The sequence below is a fragment of the Cibotium barometz genome, chromosome 31, assembly GCF_041138505.1.
Source record: "Cibotium barometz isolate CiBa-2024 chromosome 31, ASM4113850v1, whole genome shotgun sequence".
NCBI classification, from domain to species: Eukaryota; Viridiplantae; Streptophyta; class Polypodiopsida; order Cyatheales; family Cibotiaceae; genus Cibotium; species Cibotium barometz.
This window is the reverse complement of record NC_141076.1, coordinates 40,876,310-40,900,508: the sequence shown is the minus strand read 5'-3', so window position 1 is coordinate 40,900,508 and position 24,199 is coordinate 40,876,310. Positions and strand designations below refer to the sequence as shown.

At 38.5% G+C, this 24,199-nt stretch overlaps 2 protein-coding genes across 2 annotated transcripts; both read right to left on the bottom strand.

Moving 5' to 3' along the window:
- Positions 1 to 2,556: 2,556 nt before the first annotated feature.
- Positions 2,557 to 4,359, bottom strand: LOC147620868 (short-chain dehydrogenase/reductase 2-like). Its single transcript, XM_086825133.1, has 4 exons — positions 4,166 to 4,359; positions 3,646 to 3,907; positions 3,371 to 3,550; positions 2,557 to 3,154 (listed from the first exon to the last, which is right to left on the bottom strand). Exons 1-4 carry the CDS (start codon positions 4,180 to 4,182, stop codon positions 2,762 to 2,764), a joined length of 852 nt encoding a protein of 283 aa, XP_086681259.1. The 5' UTR covers positions 4,183 to 4,359; the 3' UTR covers positions 2,557 to 2,761.
- Positions 4,360 to 17,331: 12,972 nt separating this feature from the next.
- LOC147620867 (short-chain dehydrogenase/reductase 2-like) lies at positions 17,332 to 19,134 on the bottom strand. The gene is made up of 4 exons (XM_086825132.1): positions 18,941 to 19,134; positions 18,421 to 18,682; positions 18,146 to 18,325; positions 17,332 to 17,929 (listed from the first exon to the last, which is right to left on the bottom strand). Exons 1-4 carry the CDS (start codon positions 18,955 to 18,957, stop codon positions 17,537 to 17,539), a joined length of 852 nt encoding a protein of 283 aa, XP_086681258.1. The 5' UTR covers positions 18,958 to 19,134; the 3' UTR covers positions 17,332 to 17,536.
- Between the last annotated feature and the right edge of the window lie 5,065 nt (positions 19,135 to 24,199).

Genomic DNA, 24,199 nt, shown 5'->3' with positions numbered 1-24,199 from the left:
AAATGCATACCATGACATTGTGCCTTGTATTTACCTAAAAAATAATTTACTACACATTATCAACAACAAGAACATCTCATGAAACAATACACTCAATCAACCTTGTATTTGTACACAAAAAAGAATATACGATACAATATCAACAACAATATAGTCTGATGATACGAGATGAGACAACAAAAGTTGAAATCCTAAAGAATGAAAGGGATAAAAAATAAAGAGATTCATCCAAAGTGAACAAATCAATTCAATAGCTACATTACAAACGATTGCCATAGATACATTAAAAGAGATAGGTGTATAGCTATGACATTGCAGTCAAAGTTGGCCTCATATTTGTATATAAAAAAGGACTTACAATACAATATCAACAACAATACAATCTCATGATGTGAGAGATGTAAGATTAGACAACTGTTGCATAATAATGCCTATCCCTTTGACAACATCCTCAGGGTGCCCATACATGACAACACAATACATGCCTGCTTTGTGCACCTTATACAAATTGGCGATGTGCAGTCCTTTGGGAAGCTGTTCGACTGTCAAAAGATAGTGAAAAAGGGCATTTTTCAAGAGCCGATTTGAATGCAACATGCCCACTTTGTAGTTCAATGAAGATAAAATGGGGATGTAATCGACACGAGGAGGCAGTTGGCTATAGTTTGACACTATTTTGGTAGCAAAATAGGACATGAAAGTGTCCTTTTGGATGTCTTGGAAAAAAAATCACCACTTGTTCTAGACATATTTTTTTCGTATTTTCGCTCTCTTGAGCTTAAAGTAGACTCATAAGACTATATTGGAAAAATATAAGCAACATGAAAAAGCAATATCAAACATAATTACAACATGCCCAAGAATGTGTAACATTCACCCAAACAGGTAAAAATGTTTCATAGCAAGATTCACTTTTGTAAATTTGACATATCCATGTAAGTGTTCTAAATATGAGAATTGTTGATTGGTGTCATTCATTTAGGATTAGAGCCACACTAGGAAAAAAAAAAGCCTTTGAAGTTCAGCAGTATCATTAATTCCTTGTGTTTTGAAATTAGCATAGATTACAACATAAACATAAACCAAAATAAGCTTCTAATTTGATGTTCTACATGATATTAGGTCCCCTAAAAACCTCAGGCTTTGCCATAATATCATATTGAAGAGGTATGCAAATTATGGTTGCATTTGGAACTTGTTAGACATTGAATTTTCCAAAATTCTCTATTAGGGTGTGCAATCAAGTTTATGCACTTAAAACTCCTTGAGCTTTTTCTCTCGCAGAAAAAATGTCTCTCTATATTGAGTTACACTAAGAATAAGGGACCATGCTATTCAAGGGATGCAAGTTGGGCCCTAATCTGCACATTTTAAGAGAGGGTGTATAGAATAACTAGACTTGCATGCACATCGTAGAAACTCAAACATGGTCTCCCGAGTTCATAATAAATAAGGGGTTTTGTAGAAGCCTATGCATGCTCATGACATGTCACCTTCCTATGGATGATCCCCTCGAGGATGAGACTTGGAGGATCATTCCTCATCACTAACATGCCCAATCATGGAAGGTTCCTTTTAGGGACCAATCATGCCTGCTCTCAGAACTTTACAATTTGGTGACATCAATGGCTAAGAGTCAAAGTCATTAGACACAAATGACGTCTTTTTCCTTGGTGAATCCTTGGGGGGGGAGGGTCAATAAAAGTATGTAACCATAGCACGTGGGTTCAACAAGAGCGATTATAAAAATGGTACTATTCACAGAAAGTTTACATACATAAGGGGTTCACATTGAGAAAAAAAAATCGCATTTTATAGTGTACATGTTTTTGAAAAAGTGTATGTAAGTAAGGGTTTTTTAATTACCCCTTGAATGCGCGTGTTATGGTGGCTAATTCCTACATAGTGACACCCCCCCCCCCCCCCAAAAAAAAGAGCAAATCACTTCAAGATAGTGCCCCTGCTCTGGAGAAGGGCTAAATCGCAGCTTCAACTTCTTAAATGGTTGCTTGCATGCCAGTTGTCTTCCTTCTATTCGATGCATTAGAATGTCCTTGGATTTCATGTTGCATTGTGTTTGCTTCATTTAGCTTTACCTTTTGGAATATCTTTTTCACGTGATAGAGATACTACTTACTTACCCTCGCTTTTCTAAATTGTCAACGTCTCGAAGCAGCAGTTTGTCAATGTAGTGCGATGGCGTGAGTGGTCCCTTAGTTCTCCACTCATTCTTGATGCTTCCATCTTCACATATCTTTCTTAATTGGAATTTAATTTTATTGCAAGCAAAACCAACATGAACTCGCTAAGAACGCTCATCAAGAGAATGCAAGGCCCCACCCACCTTCTTACCCCCACTCTCTGACCGAAATTGCTTCTCCAAAAGTCCGAACGATGATTTTTAGGGTTAAGTAATCTAAAAAATGCAGCTAAAAGCAAGGTATATATATATATATATTCGAAGACCAAAAGATGTGACATATAAATACCCCTTAAAACTGATTAATATTTTGAATTTCCAAGGAGGAGTGTCATATGACAAATAAATACCCGATGTGACAAATAAATACCCCTCAAAACCTGATTAATATGTTTAATTGCCGAGGAGGAGTGTCATATGACAAAGAAATACCCCTTAAAACTGACTAATAAATTTAATTTCCGACCTGGAGGAGTATTATATGAAATGCCACGCATGGCATTCTTGTGATCGTCTAAGTATATAAAGAGCATACATATGTCATACATGATGATTTAAAAATTAAAAGGGAATGGGCTGTCTTTTGCAGAAGAACAGGCCAGAGGGTCCTCCAGGGGGCAATAGGGCGGTCCAAACCACAGTGTCTGCACCTTCCTCTACTGTCAGTATGCCTGTGTTGTTGTTAAGATCTGTTTTGGTGAAACCAGGACATACACAATTCACACAAATCTTTTGGCCGTTTACCCTATTTTGTTCCAAAGATCTGGCCAGTAATCGGCTATAAGCATTCATGGCCATCTTGGCAACACTGTAATGGGTAGCTATTGTTCTCCATGTGTTATAAGTGCCTTGCTTGACATCTTCCAGATATGCCTGCAAAAATGCTTCCACTTTCTCCTCAGAAAGATTGTCTGCATCCAGTAGCTCCTCCCTCCATGTTGGGTGTCGTAAATTCTGTAACATCCAACTTGAACTCTTTTTAATGAGCACTTGAGGTTTTGCATCAAAACCCAATTCAACGTTGATCAACACACATTTGTAGCAATTTCTGTCATCCTATCTTTCCCGGCCAATTCTACTGAGTTGCAAACTGATGATGAAATCCATACAAACATATGACACAGATCGAGGATGCAATTGTCTTATTATGGATCAGTTTTTTTTATATACCTGCAGTTGCCCTAGGGATGAACTGACGTTTACGATTCTCGCTCCGGCAGCTGAGGAGGCTTTCAAAATGGATAGTAATCCCTCAGTAACTCGCTTCACGCCTCTACAATTTGTGTCGAAGGTGTTCTTGGCTGCTTCACAACTGTCTTCTGATCCTCCCGCGATGGCTGCGTTGTTGATCTGCACGTATTAACAAATTACTTGAATTGCTCAGCATTTGAATGTCCATCCGAACCACAAAAAGCAGAGATCAAAACATTGCACAAGTTCCATACCAAGATGTCAATACCACCATAGCTTTCCTTGAGCCAAGTGGCCAGTGCGGACACTGAATCAGAACTCCGAACGTCTAAAACATGAAAATCTATGTTCTTCAGCCCTTCTTCTTTCAGCTTGTTCACGGCTTCCAGGCCCCTTTCCGGATCTCGGGCTGTCAAAACTACGGTAAGTCCTTCCTGTGCAAGCAGCTTCACAGTCGTGAAGCCGATTCCTTTGTTGCTGCCCGTCACTACAGCAACCGTATCTTTCGTCCACCACCTGAAATTCGCACAACATAATTGATCAGCAATTTCTCCACTTCTCTGTTAATGTCTCCACGCAAATTTCACACAACACTTCAAACTCGCTCGAGCGCCCGAGCTAGAACAGACATTAGCTGCAATCCACAGTTTGTCCCAGCATCACACGACACCTCTAACTGTGATACCAAATCATTTCGCCGAATACAACGCGGCGGATTTTAAGATGGGCCTGGATTGATGGACAGAAACATTAAGAGTTGCAAATTAGGATCACCTTGGAGATGCAGCCATGCCGATCAAACCAGTTGGAATGATGAATAAATAAACAAACAGCTTCGCTTCGCACTGGAATGATGAATAAACAAACCAAGCAGCGGCTTTCTGTTGCAAATCACGCGGACTGCTTCTCGTTGTAGGTGGCGTGGAATTATATAGGAGCGATGAGGACGCGATGTCACGCGTGATGTTGGCAATAATGGGGTACCTGTTTTTATATATTTGTGTCCAAGGGCACTAAAGTCAAAGTTGCGTGTAATGCAAGAAAGCTTCTTCTTCTTTCTATTCTATTTCTTAAATCTTCTACTGACCCGTGGCAAAGCCCAAAAAACAAAAAAATCAAACTCTCACCAAAACTTTGTCATTGTAAAAATACCAACAAAAAAAAAAGAAAAAGAAAGTGCATCGTTTTCTCACATTTTTTAATAAAAAAGTTGGCATTAGAGAAGAGACGGGCTTAGTACCCATGGGACCCCCCTTATCCCACACAAATCAGGGGCAAGGCACATCAATCGGGGTAGCCAGCAGGGTTCGAACCCATAACCTGGGTTTTCTCATATTTTTGATTGAGATGTGATCTGAAATGGTCAAAGCCATAGATTTTGGCATATGTCGGCAAAAAAAGTAAATCATCACTCCAACACATATCCTTACATCATATGGCACTACAAATTTTCATTAGGTAACTTGCATATCACGTTAACCCTCTCTAAAGGAGTTCGGTCATTTGGAACAAGGAGAGGCCCTTAATGCGTCAACAAATTTCACTACAAGAGCTTGAGGACATACCGACGCCAAAATACCGACGCAAATGTCGAACGTCGGTATGTCCGTCGTCATGTTGGAGGAGACAAGCATGGCGGGGTTTTTTTAAATTTTCGTGTACCGTCGCGTATACCGACGCTTATTCCGACGCCTATACCGACGCTTATTCCGACGCCTATACCGACGTATATTCCGTAGCATATACCGGCGCTCGTAAGTTTTTCACAGCCGAGAGCCTATTTTCTGGTTTTTTCGCAAAAGAAGCGCAAGTACAAGCGAAGAAGGTGCTTTCTCTCCCTCTTCTCTTTCTCTCTCTCTCCTCTTTTTTCCTCTCTCCTCTTTTCTCCTTCTTTCTTCTTTTCTCCTCTTCTCCTTCTCCTAACATGTTATTGCAATTGCTTTTAGTTTTTAATTTAAGAATTAGGACGTTTAGGGTTTTGTGTTTTTTTGGCTCTCTATGCATGTTGAGAGCTCTCTATGTATGCATAGATCTCCTAATGCATGCATAGAGATTTTAGGGTTTTGTATTAGTTCTTTTTCTTGTGTTTAATTTACTCATTAGTTTGTTTAATATTTTGTTTTGCAGCTCTTTCACCTCACCAATCTTTCACCAATCCTCTCCTTCAGCTTTGCAAAAAAGAGGTAGATCCTCTTTCGATTTTTCTTGTTTATGCTATTTTCTATGAATTTTTGCATCCCTATTTTATGGTTTAGGGTTAGTTTTGGGTTCTTGTAAGCTTACACATAGGATTAATTTAATATCTATGCATAAAACCTATAATAAGCTTGCAATCTCTATTATCCATGTACGTAAAACAAGATCATGTTTATTACACCATTGGGTGATGGGATTAAGGGTTAGCATAGTGCATAAGGCATATAGCATAGAGCTTATGCATAGAGCTTATGCATAAGTCTTGCATAGAGCGTATGCAAGAGACTTATGCATAGAGCGTATGCATAAGACTTATGCATATGACTTATGCATAGAGTTTATGCATATGGCTTATGCATAGAGCGTACGCATAAGACTTATGTATATGGCTTATGCATAGAGCTTATGCATAAGGCTTATGCATAGAGCGTGTGCATAAGGCTTATGCATAGAGCGTAATTGCATAGAGCGTAATTGCATAGAGCGTGTGCATAAGGCTTATGTGAAAGGGATTAAGGGTTAGCATAATAGTGCATAAGGCATATAGCATAGAGCTTATGCATAGAGCTTATGCATAAGACTTATGCATAGAGCGTATGCATAAGACTTATGCATATGACTTATGCATATGGCTTATGCATAGAGCGTACGCAGGTAGACTTATGCATATGGCTTATGCATATGGCTTATGCATAGAGCTTATGCATAAGGCTTATGCATAGAGCGTAATTGCATAGGGCGTAATTGCATAGAGCGTGTGCATAAGGCTTATGTGAAAGGGATTAAGGGTTAGCATAGTGCATAAGGCATATAGCATAGAGCTTATGCATAGAGCTTATGCATAAGTCTTGCATAGAGCGTATGCATAAGACTTATGCATAGAGCGTATGCATATGGCTTATGCATAGAGCTTATGCATAAGGATTATGCATAGAGCGTGTGCATAAGGCTTATGCATAGAGCGTAATTGCATAGAGCGTAATTGCATAGAGCATGTGCATAAGGCTTATGTGAAAGGGATTGTTGAAATGCAGTTGCAAATGCCTTGATTGTGGTTAACAAATGCTTATGCAAATGCCATGGTGAGGGCATTGTGAATTGTTGGTTTGTGTTGGAGCTTTTGGATGATGGATTGAGGCATGAGTCCATGCTTTATTGATGAGTTCTAAATTGTAAAAGGGCATGAGTCATGCTCAATACTTGTAAGCCAACAAACTTGTTCTATCATTTGATATTATCCACATCATTTTGTACCTACACTCACCATTGCAACCACTTCAAGTTTCTATAGAATCTAGCAATGTGTGAGGGTACCTTGGCATTGGTTGGAGAGGCCAAGGGGAGAATGGCTTGAACTCTTTGTGCCGTGATTGCTTGGTAAAGCGGTACGAAGGGGGATTAGGTACACCGGTGTGAAGAAATGGCCTCAACCTTCACCTTGGAGGAAAACTCGGTGAAGGGGTGAGAAGAGCTTGGCCGGGAGATCGGCAAGCTTCAACGCGCGTCCTCAATAATCCTCACCATCGACTTTGTGGATGCATTTGGGCAATGGGACCCCTTTTCCGTCATATTGTGTGGATATTGCAAATGCATATGATCTTTCATGACATTGTGGGATACAAAGAGTATTGCGTACAAGTTTTAAGAAGTTGCATTTTCATTTGAGATTTGGTTCCAATTACAAAGGAGACTCTGGCGGAATTTACAAAACCGTAATTCAGTCCTAGGGTTTTTGGGATTAGGTCCGAGCTTAGGGCTTATGCATAAGACTTGTGCATAGAGCGTGTGCATATGCCTTATGCATAAGACTTATGCATAGAGCGTGTGCATAAGACTTATGCATATGGCTTATGCATAGAGCTTATGCATAAGACTTATGCATAAGGCTTATGCATAGAGCTTATGCATAAGTCTTGCAGCCTTATTATGCAAGCTTATACTTATAATATGCATTTAGATTATTGCATAAGGCCTTTATAAACAGCTATTTATGAATAGAGATAGCTTCTCTCTCCATCCTTGTTCAAATTCTATTTAATTTTGTATGGAGAGGAGAAAAGCTGATTTGTGTTTAATGAGCTGCATATACATGTTATCCTGCTAGATGGAGCCTCTCAATCTTGAAGAGAGAATAGCATGTCCATGCATGCGATGTAAGTACCAAATCTTTCGAAAACGAAGGATTTGCAACGAGCATGTTCATGACGCTGGCATATTTCCAATGGAGCGCTTGCAAAATTTACGGTTTCAATCGTACAACCAAGCAAGTGTGCAGCCGCATCTTGATAACATTGCGCCTGTGAATTCTCGTCCCCAACAAAGGATGAGGATATCGCAGGAGGGAGTGACAGATGGAGCTCAATTAACAGCACCCGAGGGAATGGAAGAAGGTCAGGAAATGGAAGAAGGTCCAATGGAAGAAATGTTGGATGCCTTCATCGAGCAACAAGAAGCTCTCTTCGAGGAGCATGAACATGAAGATCATCAACCACGACATTCTCAACGGTCAAATTATGAACCAGAGGAAGAGGCCATGTGTAAACTTGCACGCCTTCCATTATACAATGGTGCCAACATATCTGTATTGCGTGCATCTCTTACGATGCTAAATTTGCAGTCAGTTTTTGGATGGTCTAATACAACTACAGTCCAGATTTCTCATTTAATCCTACACCGCAGGGCATGAGTCCCCAGCAGTTATATGGTTTTCTTTCGTCCATGACTCCAGAGCAGAGAGCCATGGCTCAGAGTTATTGGGGTTCTGGAGCAGGGACATCTGCCTCACCATCTGGCTTCCCGACGCCAGTTCCCACACCCGTGGGTACGACAGCAGCTCCCACACCTCATACCACACAGCCTTCCACTCCTCTTACAGCTCGATCTACCACCTCTTCACATAGACGGCGCTCACGTAGTAGGTCTTCAGGGGGACGTTGTTGTGGTGGTAGTGCCACAGATGCTGTGACACCACCACCACGTGAGTGTCGTCCTTCGCTCTCATCTGTTGATAGCACACCCATAGGGTCACCTTCCACTCCCTGGGGTGCACATGACCATGACAACAGCAAGATTTACACAATTCGGGATGGGGCACCAATAATGGATAGTGCAGGGAAGGCAATGAAGACACGCATTCGACAATTGTGCACTATACAGTTTCATGACTCTGTCATGACTAAATGGGATCAGCAAGACAAGGGAAAGAAAAATTATATAAACACAAAGATAAAGCAAGAGTTCCAGCCATCTGACCCTATGAATGTCGTCTCTAATGAGTGGATACAGTATACAGCTCGCATTTTGATGGGGCATCGTAGGTCAGAGGCGAGGGACGCATTCAGAGAGGGGAAGGAGAAACTTGTTTGGCTAGATGACAGGGAGTGGGCAGCCATTGCTCAGGAGCTCACCGAGACACCAGACAGGTTTCAACAACAAAGGGAGGCGGCAAGGGCAAGACTCCAAACAGTAGGGGCTTCTCATCTCGGGAGTGGTGGTTACGAAACCATGCGCCATGAATTCGTAAGTGTTTGTAGCAATTTTATTTATTTAAATGTATGTATGTGGGCTAAATGTTGATTTCTAAAAGTTATAATTGTTAATCGTGTGTGCACGAGTTGGCCATGAATCGCCCACCAAGTAGGCGAGAGGAGAAGTACGCTCACAAACATGGCCTTGTGGCCTTTTTTGAGATGCTTGAAGAAGAAGGAGAGACCGTCAATTGGGAGGCATTACCATGATGTAAGATGACCTTCAAACTAATGAAATATGATCAAAACATTCTTGAGTATTAATGTTTAATTTAATTTCTTGTTTGTCGATCAAGAAAATATGCAAACGAGCACGGTTGTTTTTGTGCTCTATTGTAGACAGAATGGTGCTGTCTGTTTGCTGTTGTTGATCCTGCTCATTGCATAATGTGAATGTTGTGTGACTGTAGGGGTTGTAAAGCATCAACTTGATCTAGCTTAATGCTAGAAATGTGAATGAGGGTTTGTAAAACAACTTGACCTAGCTTGCATGTTGTAACATGGAAATGCGATCTAGCTTATAATTTGAATGTTGTGTGACTATACAGGTTGTAAAGCATCAACTTGATCTAGCTCAATGCTAGAAATGTGAATAAGGGTTTGTAAAACAACTCGATCTAGCTTGCATGTTGTAACATGGAAATGCCGCATGAAAACCCCCTCTCACCCCCCCCTTTGTATATATATGCAAACACATACAATAAAAACCATGTCCAATTGTACACACACGCATGCACGTGCACACACGCACACATGCACACATATATACACGTGTACAAGAGTATACACAAATGCTTGCACGCATGTGCACAACACACACACACACACACATCAATATTTTTAAAAATCTTTGCATTTCACAAGCATTTAGCATAAATGATTTTTTAATAATGCTCTTTACATGACCAGCCTAGTCCAATTTGGGAATCCTGGATGGAGAATGAACCATGTGGGCAAATGGCATCCCTTCGATTCCTATTGATCCAAGGGTGCTAATTTTTTGTTTCAAGGGGAGCGATTTCAACTGCAATCTCATCCTTTTTTACGCTACTATGCTTGCCAAAAATGAAATGTGATGATCCAAGACATTTCTTCCAAAGTAAACTCTTCAATTTCCATAGTCTTCATCACCTGAAAATATAAGCCCAATTAATTATTAAATTAATCCCACAAATATTAAACAGGCACAAATCATCACCAACTCATGACTACCAGGCGTAAGTACCCCAGGAATCACCCTGCCGCCATACAAACCTAACTGAAATAATCATAGGTGGCCTCAAACATACGTCATATACTGCACTCATTAATATTTATAGTGGTGTCACCCACAATATTAACCTAGCCGGTATGACGCAAGAGTAATCTAGGCGTCTCTAAATTACTCAAGAGGGGATAAATAATATTTTTCTAGAGGACTTAAAATATATTCTCATGACATCCCCACTTTTGAAATGACAAGCATAGTAGCTTCTAACCTTATCAAATGATTTTTCCATTTTGAACTTTAGGAAAGATACATTTATTTATGTGGAATTTATTAAAGCCTATGGCTTTACCCTAGTCCCAATTTGACACTCTATTTTTATTAAAGCCTATGGCTTTACCCTAGTCCCAATTTGACACTCTATTTTTGTTAAAGAAGAGTGCGTGCTCTCTAAAAAGCACATCTTGTATTTTGGGAGCTATGGCCTAATTTTGGTGAAAAAGAAAGCTAATAAAGAAATACTCTTGTGTGGGGAAAGGCCACGCACAAGAGGGGGGAAGATTGCACCCAATATGGTCTTTTTGGAGCTAAGTATTTTTGTTTAAGTGTTTAATTTTTCAATTGATTTGATTTAGTTGAAGCTTACAAGCAATGGTTTTTATGATTGAATTAATTCTCTACTTTTCCACAATCAATTCCTAGAATAAGATTCCGGTTGCAGTGGTATCAGAGCTTGGGCTAGGAGATTTGTGGAGAAGGTAGGAAAGGGCTTCAACTTCTCAAAAATCAAGAAAGTGCAGGAATTTATCCAGTGGACAGAAGGGTGTTTTGCAGGTCTTTACCCAAAGGTCAAAGATTCAAAACTAGATCTACTCTCAAACCCACTCACCACCCTGCAAAACCATCCCTCTCTATCAAAAAGTGGTTTTTCCAAATACTTAGTGAAATCAAAATCTGACCGTATGGATGAAATCCTCATAGCCAAAAACCTCACGGGTATCTCTCAGAAATCAGAAAGCTTCAAGCATGAGCAGACCTATAATGGATGGAGCAGATTAAGCATGTAAAAAGCCATTAAAAAAATCTCCAAAAGAATTTCAAGAGGGAGGCGCACGGTGGCAGCCTGCCGGTGCAAAAACGCGTGGAGGAGAATTTAAAAAAAATATTTCCAAAGAGCTAATCACTCCATAAGCTAATTACCTCCTAATCCTAATCTACTCTTACTTTTCCCAATCCCTATGCAAGTCACATCACTTTTTGAACCTCTACTTTTTCCTATTTCCAAATTTGAAGAGAAATTCAAAGGTTTTCAATTCTGAAAATTTCTGGGTGCAGAAAAGTGATTTACAGGTTTTAAAAAGCTTGAAAATTGCCTAGAAAAGGCCAGAAAATTTCGAAATCGCTTCTGAAAAATTCTAAAAATTTCAGAAAAATATTATAGAGATTGGGCAAGGTTTACAGGGCTGTTTCAACAGGTTTCAAAGTGCAGAAAAATTATTTCATCAACAATTCGACTAGCCCAAGACTCTTGAATCACGCGGAATCGTTCGGGATTTTTTTGAGGCGATGAGAATTCAATTCAGCCATTGAACAACGTCTTGTTCAGCTTCAACCAAGATCAAATTACGGGAGAAAAAAAAGATAAGTACTCATTTTTTGCTTTATTTATTTACATCAAATAAAGTAAAATTTTATTTATCTACATCATTTGCACAAGCACTATGGCAGATTTGCCTATCTCGCCATCAATTCAAGAGCAACTCCTTTCTTTACAAAATCAAATTGTAGAAGAAAGAGAGAAGCGTATTGAATTGGAAAGACAGCTCTCAAGTCATAGACGCAAGCGTGACTCTTTGCTATCTTTTGATGACGAAGATGACACTATTCAAAGGGCTGTAAATGCTACATTGCAAGCACAAAGGTCACAAAAAGAATTCAAGATTAGTCGGAAAGCTTTCACATTTCAAAATTATGATGGAAAGAAGGATGCTAGGGTCATTTTAGCTTGGCTTAGTCAACTAGATGACTATTTTTCTGGAGAAAAATTTTCAGAGAGTGATAAGATTAAATGTGCAGTCAATCATTTGGTAGATAGTGCAGCTTTATGTTGGAGTGTAATAAAGCAAGGTCGTGACAAGCCAGATTCTTGGAAAAGATTTCAACGGCTGGTTAAAAAGCACTTTTTACCCTCACAATTCAAGTCCAAAGTTAGGCACCAATGGGACACTTTGCATCAATTGGAAAAGGAAACTATGTCACAGTATGTAGAAAAGTTCTAGAATACTTTATTACAGGTGCAGGTTGTGGATAGAGTCAGCGAGAAAGATCAAAAAAGGAAGTTCATATCGGGCCTTAGATCTACCATTAGGGTCGATGTGAATATGTTTCGACCTCATTCACTATCTTCTGCAATATCTTTGGCAACTAATTCAGAACGTAAAAATGGTTTTCCTAAAGAGATTAAAGCACATGAGGGTACTTCTTCTAAACCATTTACTAAATCTTTTTATGCTTCAAAGAAGATGTATAAACCAGGTTATGACAAAGGCAAGGACGAGGCTAAAGGCAACCTAAGTACCAATAAGAAAGTCAATGGTGGCAAATCGAAGACATCTCCTATCAAATGTTTCAAGTGCCACAAAGAAGGTCACATAGCACCGAATTGTTCAGAGCATACCAAGAATTCAACACCAGCAGCAGCAGCTCGAGTCAACGTGATTGAAGAAGACGACAATGAAGAAGAATCATTCAAGCAAGAGGGTAATTCCGATCCAGATTACTCAGAACAAGAAGGTAAATCTCATGTTCATTCTTTGCTTAAAATAAACGGAACGATAAATGGACATGAAGTTCTTATTTTGCATGGTGATGGTAGTACGCATGATTTCATTTCTGAAAAGGTACTTAGAGCATTAAATCTTCATTCTTCACCTACGCACTATAAAGTCAAAGCAGCATTTACTGGAACAAAGTATAATTGCATGCAAGAGGTGAAAAGTTTGGATTTATGCATCAAACCTTTAACAGAAAAGAGGGATTTCTTAGTTGCACCTTTACAAGGGGTAGATATAATTTTGGGTATGCCTTGGAGACACAAATACAATCCTATTATAGACTATGACACTCATAGCATTTCTCGAAGGAAGGACAATGAAAATATTATCTTCCAGTGTCAAGTCAAAGGAGAAATGAGTCCTTTGTTGAGTCACACTCAAGTAAAGAGAGCTCTAAGAAAAAGAGACAAGACTTATATGGTATGGGTTAACCAGCTTGAGGACACATCCAAAAGACCAAAGTTTGATCTTTTTATCTCCAAATTTAGTGACTGTTTCATGGAAGATCTGCCTCCACGATTACCTAAGTCTAGGCCTGAGGATCATAGTATTGACTTATTGCCTAGAAATTCCCCGCCTTGTAAAGCTTCCTATAGAGTCAACAATTTAGAGCAAAGAGAAATCCAAAGCCAAATAGAAGACTTGCTAGAGAGAGGCCTTATTCGACCTAGTAGTTCACCTTTTGAAGCTCGAGTACTTCTTGTTAAGAAGAAGAACGGAACTTACCGAATGTGTGTAGACTATCGTGCATTGAATAAGATTACTGTCAAGAACAGATATCCTATTCCTAGGGTAGATGATCTTCTTGATAAGCTTAGAGGATCAAAGGTCTTTAGCAAGATTGACCTAAAGTCTGGGTATCATCAAGTCCGTATGACTCAATCTGACATTTTCAAGACAGCTTTTAGAACCCAAACTGGTCATTATGAGTTTTTGGTTATGCCATTTGGTTTGACCAATGCTCCAGCTACTTTCAGCCATATGATGAATCGTATATTCCTTAAGTTTCAGAGTTTTGTTATAGTGTTCTTTGATGACATTCTTGTTTTCAGCAAGGATCGACAAGAGCATGAACAACACTTGGAACAAGTGTTCAATCTTTTGAGAGAAAATGAATTGTATGTCAATCCTGAAAAGAGTTCTTTCTTTCAAAAGGAGATTGAATACTTAGGTCATATAGTGTCGGCTGAAGGGATTCATGTAGATCCTAAGAAAATTGAATGTATTGCTTCTTGGCCTACGCCTAGAAACATACATGATCTGAGATCTTTTCTTGGCTTATGTAGTTATTATAGGAAGTTCGTCAAGAATTTCGCTTGTATTGCTCATCCTTTGACTGAACTCCTTAAGAAAGCTACAAATTTCAATTGGACTGAAAAGCAAGATAAATCTTTTGCAACACTTAAGAACTCTTAGGTCCGTAAATAGTCATTTTTATGACCTTTGTCTCCTTAATACTAGAAAAATTAGTCTTAACCCTATGGGATTAGGAATCTTTATGAGGCCCTTTCTATGTTCAAATGCCCCCTAATGAGTTGCTAGTGTTCGTGCACTTTAGGAGTGCGTTATAACTAAATGTAGGAAAAATGCAGTCTGAAATACTACTATGAAACAAAATGCATACCATGACATTGTGCCTTGTATTTACCTAAAAAATAATTTACTACACATTATCAACAACAAGACCATCTCATGAAACAATACACTCAATCAACCTTGTATTTGTACACAAAAAAGAATATACGATACAATATCAACAACAATATAGTCTGATGATACGAGATGAGACAACAAAAGTTGAAATCCTAAAGAATGAAAGGGATAAAAAATAAAGAGATTCATCCAAAGTGAACAAATCAATTCAATAGCTACATTACAAACGATTGCCATAGATACATTAAAAGAGATAGGTGTATAGCTATGACATTGCAGTCAAAGTTGGCCTCATATTTGTATATAAAAAAGGACTTACAATACAATATCAACAACAATACAATCTCATGATGTGAGAGATGTAAGATTAGACAACTGTTGCATAATAATGCCTATCCCTTTGACAACATCCTCAGGGTGCCCATACATGACAACACAATACATGCCTGCTTTGTGCACCTTATACAAATTGGCGATGTGCAGTCCTTTGGGAAGCTGTTCGACTGTCAAAAGATAGTGAAAAAGGGCATTTTTCAAGAGCCGATTTGAATGCAACATGCCCACTTTGTAGTTCAATGAAGATAAAATGGGGATGTAATCGACACGAGGAGGCAGTTGGCTATAGTTTGACACTATTTTGGTAGCAAAATAGGACATGAAAGTGTCCTTTTGGATGTCTTGGAAAAAAAATCACCACTTGTTCTAGACATATTTTTTTCGTATTTTCGCTCTCTTGAGCTTAAAGTAGACTCATAAGACTATATTGGAAAAATATAAGCAACATGAAAAAGCAATATCAAACATAATTACAACATGCCCAAGAATGTGTAACATTCACCCAAACAGGTAAAAATGTTTCATAGCAAGATTCACTTTTGTAAATTTGACATATCCATGTAAGTGTTCTAAATATGAGAATTGTTGATTGGTGTCATTCATTTAGGATTAGAGCCACACTAGGAAAAAAAAAAGCCTTTGAAGTTCAGCAGTATCATTAATTCCTTGTGTTTTGAAATTAGCATAGATTACAACATAAACATAAACCAAAATAAGCTTCTAATTTGATGTTCTACATGATATTAGGTCCCCTAAAAACCTCAGGCTTTGCCATAATATCATATTGAAGAGGTATGCAAATTATGGTTGCATTTGGAACTTGTTAGACATTGAATTTTCCAAAATTCTCTATTAGGGTGTGCAATCAAGTTTATGCACTTAAAACTCCTTGAGCTTTTTCTCTCGCAGAAAAAATGTCTCTCTATATTGAGTTACACTAAGAATAAGGGACCATGCTATTCAAGGGATGCAAGTTGGGCCCTAATCTGCACATTTTAAGAGAGGGTGTATAGAATAACTAGACTTGCATGCACATCGTAGAAACTCAAACATGGTCTCCCGAGTTCATAATAAATAAGGGGTTTTGTAGAAGCCTATGCATGCTCATGACATGTCACCTTCCTATGGATGATCCCCTCGAGGATGAGACTTGGAGGATCATTCCTCATCACTAACATGCCCAATCATGGAAGGTTCCTTTTAGGGACCAATCATGCCTGCTCTCAGAACTTTACAATTTGGTGACATCAATGGCTAAGAGTCAAAGTCATTAGACACAAATGACGTCTTTTTCCTTGGTGAATCCTTGGGGGGGGAGGGTCAATAAAAGTATGTAACCATAGCACGTGGGTTCAACAAGAGCGATTATAAAAATGGTACTATTCACAGAAAGTTTACATACATAAGGGGTTCACATTGAGAAAAAAAAATCGCATTTTATAGTGTACATGTTTTTGAAAAAGTGTATGTAAGTAAGGGTTTTTTAATTACCCCTTGAATGCGCGTGTTATGGTGGCTAATTCCTACATAGTGACACCCCCCCCCCCCCCCCCCCCCAAAAAAAAGAGCAAATCACTTCAAGATAGTGCCCCTGCTCTGGAGAAGGGCTAAATCGCAGCTTCAACTTCTTAAATGGTTGCTTGCATGCCAGTTGTCTTCCTTCTATTCGATGCATTAGAATGTCCTTGGATTTCATGTTGCATTGTGTTTGCTTCATTTAGCTTTACCTTTTGGAATATCTTTTTCACGTGATAGAGATACTACTTACTTACCCTCGCTTTTCTAAATTGTCAACGTCTCGAAGCAGCAGTTTGTCAATGTAGTGCGATGGCGTGAGTGGTCCCTTAGTTCTCCACTCATTCTTGATGCTTCCATCTTCACATATCTTTCTTAATTGGAATTTAATTTTATTGCAAGCAAAACCAACATGAACTCGCTAAGAACGCTCATCAAGAGAATGCAAGGCCCCACCCACCTTCTTACCCCCACTCTCTGACCGAAATTGCTTCTCCAAAAGTCCGAACGATGATTTTTAGGGTTAAGTAATCTAAAAAATGCAGCTAAAAGCAAGGTATATATATATATATATTCGAAGACCAAAAGATGTGACATATAAATACCCCTTAAAACTGATTAATATTTTGAATTTCCAAGGAGGAGTGTCATATGACAAATAAATACCCGATGTGACAAATAAATACCCCTCAAAACCTGATTAATATGTTTAATTGCCGAGGAGGAGTGTCATATGACAAAGAAATACCCCTTAAAACTGACTAATAAATTTAATTTCCGACCTGGAGGAGTATTATATGAAATGCCACGCATGGCATTCTTGTGATCGTCTAAGTATATAAAGAGCATACATATGTCATACATGATGATTTAAAAATTAAAAGGGAATGGGCTGTCTTTTGCAGAAGAACAGGCCAGAGGGTCCTCCAGGGGGCAATAGGGCGGTCCAAACCACAGTGTCTGCACCTTCCTCTACTGTCAGTATGCCTGTGTTGTTGTTAAGATCTGTTTTGGTGAAACCAGGACATACACAATTCACACAAATCTTTTGGCCGTTTACCCTATTTTGTTCCAAAGATCTGGCCAGTAATCGGCTATAAGCATTCATGGCCATCTTGGCAACACTGTAATGGGTAGCTATTGTTCTCCATGTGTTATAAGTGCCTTGCTTGACATCTTCCAGATATGCCTGCAAAAATGCTTCCACTTTCTCCTCAGAAAGATTGTCTGCATCCAGTAGCTCCTCCCTCCATGTTGGGTGTCGTAAATTCTGTAACATCCAACTTGAACTCTTTTTAATGAGCACTTGAGGTTTTGCATCAAAACCCAATTCAACGTTGATCAACACACATTTGTAGCAATTTCTGTCATCCTATCTTTCCCGGCCAATTCTACTGAGTTGCAAACTGATGATGAAATCCATACAAACATATGACACAGATCGAGGATGCAATTGTCTTATTATGGATCAGTTTTTTTTATATACCTGCAGTTGCCCTAGGGATGAACTGACGTTTACGATTCTCGCTCCGGCAGCTGAGGAGGCTTTCAAAATGGATAGTAATCCCTCAGTAACTCGCTTCACGCCTCTACAATTTGTGTCGAAGGTGTTCTTGGCTGCTTCACAACTGTCTTCTGATCCTCCCGCGATGGCTGCGTTGTTGATCTGCACGTATTAACAAATTACTTGAATTGCTCAGCATTTGAATGTCCATCCGAACCACAAAAAGCAGAGATCAAAACATTGCACAAGTTCCATACCAAGATGTCAATACCACCATAGCTTTCCTTGAGCCAAGTGGCCAGTGCGGACACTGAATCAGAACTCCGAACGTCTAAAACATGAAAATCTATGTTCTTCAGCCCTTCTTCTTTCAGCTTGTTCACGGCTTCCAGGCCCCTTTCCGGATCTCGGGCTGTCAAAACTACGGTAAGTCCTTCCTGTGCAAGCAGCTTCACAGTCGTGAAGCCGATTCCTTTGTTGCTGCCCGTCACTACAGCAACCGTATCTTTCGTCCACCACCTGAAATTCGCACAACATAATTGATCAGCAATTTCTCCACTTCTCTGTTAATGTCTCCACGCAAATTTCACACAACACTTCAAACTCGCTCGAGCGCCCGAGCTAGAACAGACATTAGCTGCAATCCACAGTTTGTCCCAGCATCACACGACACCTCTAACTGTGATACCAAATCATTTCGCCGAATACAACGCGGCGGATTTTAAGATGGGCCTGGATTGATGGACAGAAACATTAAGAGTTGCAAATTAGGATCACCTTGGAGATGCAGCCATGCCGATCAAACCAGTTGGAATGATGAATAAATAAACAAACAGCTTCGCTTCGCACTGGAATGATGAATAAACAAACCAAGCAGCGGCTTTCTGTTGCAAATCACGCGGACTGCTTCTCGTTGTAGGTGGCGTGGAATTATATAGGAGCGATGAGGACGCGATGTCACGCGTGATGTTGGCAATAATGGGGTACCTGTTTTTATATATTTGTGTCCAAGGGCACTAAAGTCAAAGTTGCGTGTAATGCAAGAAAGCTTCTTCTTCTTTCTATTCTATTTCTTAAATCTTCTACTGACCCGTGGCAAAGCCCAAAAAACAAAAAAATCAAACTCTCACCAAAACTTTGTCATTGTAAAAATACCAACAAAAAAAAAAGAAAAAGAAAGTGCATCGTTTTCTCACATTTTTTAATAAAAAAGTTGGCATTAGAGAAGAGACGGGCTTAGTACCCATGGGACCCCCCTTATCCCACACAAATCAGGGGCAAGGCACATCAATCGGGGTAGCCAGCAGGGTTCGAACCCATAACCTGGGTTTTCTCATATTTTTGATTGAGATGTGATCTGAAATGGTCAAAGCCATAGATTTTGGCATATGTCGGCAAAAAAAGTAAATCATCACTCCAACACATATCCTTACATCATATGGCACTACAAATTTTCATTAGGTAACTTGCATATCACGTTAACCCTCTCTAAAGGAGTTCGGTCATTTGGAACAAGGAGAGGCCCTTAATGCGTCAACAAATTTCAAACCTCTCAAGCAGAAACATGTATAAGTAAGAAAACTTCTTCTTTTTTTTGGGAAAGTCATGACAAAAAATTGAAACCATATTAATATTTACATGCTTTCGTGAACAAATGATACATTACGCTTCTAGTCTTGAAAACTACCGTTACAATGATCATTCGGGCACACTCTAGCAACTCCTTTGCTATGAGTGTTGGGGTGTAGCATTGCTAAAGATGAATTGGTAGATTTGCAGAAATAGCTTCAGTTCCTCCCATCTCCATAAAGTGAAACTAGTAAGTGGAATTCCCCTCTATTTGCAATCCAAGAGTCCTTTGTAATTGGACACCATAAACAATGGGCAAGAAACAAGCCATGGCACACAAAAAGCATATCATACACGACCAAAATTGATAATTCAAGAAGTATGAGGCTCGAGCATGGTACATTAAGCTTCTAGTCTTGAAAATTGTCTTTACAATGAACGTTCGGGCACACTATAGCAACTCCTTTGCTGTGAGTGTTGGGGTGTACCATTGCTAAAGATGAATTGGTAGATTTGCAAAAATAGCTTTAGTTCCTTCCATCTCCGTAAAGTGAAACTAGCAAGTGGAATTCCCCCCCTGTTTGCAATCCGAGAGTCCTTTGTAATTGGACACCATAAATAATGGGCAAGAACAGGGATTTTATATTCACGTGATCACAAGATTTTTTTTGTTAATAACACTTGTGAACATGTTATTCACATGTTCACATGTTTTCATGTTCTCAAAATAGCAGGTTACCAGTGACCTGGTAACCTGCCGAAGCCCGCCGGGCTTCTTGTTTTCCCGGCGGGCCCGCCGGGAAATTCCATTTTCCTGGCGGGAAAAAAAGTTTAAAAAAAATGGTCAAAATATATTCATGTTCACAATCATTCCTACCATTTTTGGGCCTTCTGGACTCATTTATGATGTCAAAAGTTCAAAATTCTTTGTACAAAAAAAGTTATCTCTAAATTTATCACCTTAAGCTCGATTACCATCAATTAGATCTTATTATACTTCCAATTGAGTCTAATTGACATCAATTAATATCTAATTGAGTCCAATTGGTATCAATTAAGTCTAATTGGGTGTCAATTGATCGATTGGGCTCAATTGACATCAATTGACACCCCATTGGACTCAATTGGGCTTAATTGGACTTAATTGGATTCAATTAATTGACACCCAATTGGACACAACTGGGCTTAATTGGACTCAATTGACATCGATTAACACCCAATTGATGTCAATTGAGCTCAATTGACATCAATCCTAGTCAATTGATATCCAATTGATGCCAATTGAGCCGAATTGACACCAATTGCACTCAATTGGTACCCAATTGATGTCAATTGAGTTCTCAATTAACATCAATTAACACCCAATTGAGTCCAATTGACATCAACTAATATCCAATTGAGTCAAATTGATATCAATTAAGTATAATTGGGTGTCAATTAATCAATTCGACTCAACTGATATCAATTGACATCCAATTGGACTCAATTGACATCAATTGGGTGCCAATTGAGTCCAAGTGACACCCAATTGATATCAATTGCATCCAATTGGGCTTAATTGACATCAATTCACACCTAATTGATGTCAATTGAGTCCAATCCGATTCAATTCACACCCAATTGATGTCAATTGGGCTCAATTGACATCCAATTGATGTTAATTGGACTCAATTGACATCAATTAACACCCAATTGATGTCAATTGAGCTCAATTGACATCAATCGTAGTCAATTGACACCCAATTGATGCCAATTGAGCCGAATTGAGCTTAATTGATATTAATTCCACTCAATTGGTATCCAATTGATATCAATTGAGTCCGATTAGACTCAATTAATATCAATTAATATCTAATTAAGTCTAATTGATATCAATTAATACCTAATTGAGTCAAATTGATATCAATTAAGTCTAATTGGATGTCAATTGATCAATTGGGCTCAATTGGTACCAATTGACATCCAATTGGACTCAATTGACATCAATTGGGTGCCAATTAAGTCCAAGTGACACCCAATTGATATCCATTGCATCCAATTGGGCTCAATTGACATCAATTCACACCTAATTAATGTTAATTGAGTCCAATCACGTTCAATTCACACCCAATTAACTCAGGCCAATTGATATCAATTGAGTTAATTGACACCCAAGTAACTCAGCCCAATTGATATCAATTGAGTCTAATTCAAACCCAATTGAGTCTAATTACATCTAATTGGACTCAAGTGACATCAATTAACACCCAATTGATGTCAATTAAACTCAATTAACATCAATTAACACCCAATTGATGTCAATTCAGCTCAATTGACATCAATCGTAGTTATTTGACACCCAATTGACGTTAATTGAGCCAAATTGGGCTTAATTGACATCAATTGCACTCAATTGGCACCCAATTGATGTCAATTGAGACTCAATTAACATCAATTAACATCCAATTGAGTTCAATTGACATCAATTAATACCCAATTGAGTCAAATTGATATCAATTAAGTCTAATTGGGTGTCAATTGATCAATTAGACTCAATTGATATCAATTGACATCCAAGTGGACTCAATTGACATCAATTGGGTGCCAATTGAGTCCAATTGACACCAAATTGATATCAATTGCATCCAAGTGGGGTCAATTGACATCATTTCACACCTAATTGATGTTAATTGAGTCCAATTAGGTTCAATTTACACCCAATTGATGTGAATTAGGCTCAATTGACACCCAATTGATATCAATTTGGCTTAATTGATACCTAATTGATATTAATTGGACTCGATTGACATTAATTAACACCCAATTGATGTCAATTGAGCTCAATTGACATTAATTGTAGTCAATTGATACCCAATTGATGTCAATTGACATCAATTGTAGTCAATTGATACCCAATTGATGTCAATTAAGCTAAATTGAGCTTAATGGACATCAATTACACTCAATTAGCACCTAATTGATATCAATTTAGTCTAATTGAGCTCAATTAACATCAATTAGCATCCAATTGAGTCTAATTGATATCAATTAACACCTAATTGAGTCAAATTGATATCAATTAAGTCTAATTGGGTGTCAATTGATCAATTGGGCTCAATTGATATCAATTGACGTCCACTTGGACTCAATTGACATCAATTGGGTGCCAATTGAGTCTAATTGACACCCAAGTGATATCAATTGCATCGAATTGGGCTCAATTGACATCAATTCACACCTAATTGATATCAATTGAGCCCAATTGATATTAATTGAGTCTAATTCACACCCAATTGAGTCCAATTGCATCTAATTGGACTCAATTGACATCAATAAACACCCAATTGATGTCAATTAAACTCAATTAATTGACACCCAATTGATGTCAATTAAGTCCAAATAGATACAATTAGGCTCAATTGACACCTAACTGATGTCAATTGAGTCCAATTGGATTCAATTGAGTCCAATCGGGTTAAATTGGATGTAATTAGGCTTAATTGATGTCAATTGAATTAAATTGGATGCAATTTGCCCAATTGATGTCAATTGAGTTCAATTGGATGCAATTAGGCTCAATTGACACCTAATTGATGTCAATTGAGTTCAATTTATACCCAATTATTGTTAATTGTGTCCAATTGAGCTCAATTAACACCCAATTGATGTCAATTGGGCTCAATTAACATCAGTTAACACTCTTTTGAGTCCAATTGATGTCAATTGAGTCCAATTGGATGTCAATTGATATCAATTGAGTCCAATTGATCAATTAATACCCAATTAGACTTAATTGATGTCAATTGGACTCAATTCATTCAATTTAGCATCAATTATAATCAATTGATACCCAATTGATATTAATTGACATCAATTAGGTGTTAATTGATGTCAATTGAGCCCATGTGACATCAATTGTGTATCAATTGAATCCAATTGATGTCAATTGAGCCCAATTGACATCAATTGTGTGTCAATTGATACACAATTAGCTTCAATTGGGCTCAATTGACATCAATTGACACCCAATTGATGTCAATTAGGCTCCATTGACACCCAATTAGACTCAATTTGACTCAATTGACATCAATTGATACCTAATTAGACTCAATTTAGCTTAATTAAGTCTAATTGGACTCAATTAGACTCAATTTGGCTCAATTGATATCAATTGACACCCAATTATACTCAATTTGACTCAATTGACACCCAATTAGACTCAATTTTACTCAATTGACATCAATTGACACCCAATTGATGTGAACTGATGTGAATTGAGCTCAATTGCATCGAATTAGGCTCAATTGACATCAATTGACACCCAATTAATATCAATTGATGTGAATTGCATGGAATTAGGTTTAACTGACACCCAATTAATATCAATTGAGTGCAATTGAGCCCAATTCAGCTCAGTTGTAATCAATTGACACCCAATTGATGTCAGTTGCATCCAATTTGGCTCAATTGAAACCCAACTGATGTCAA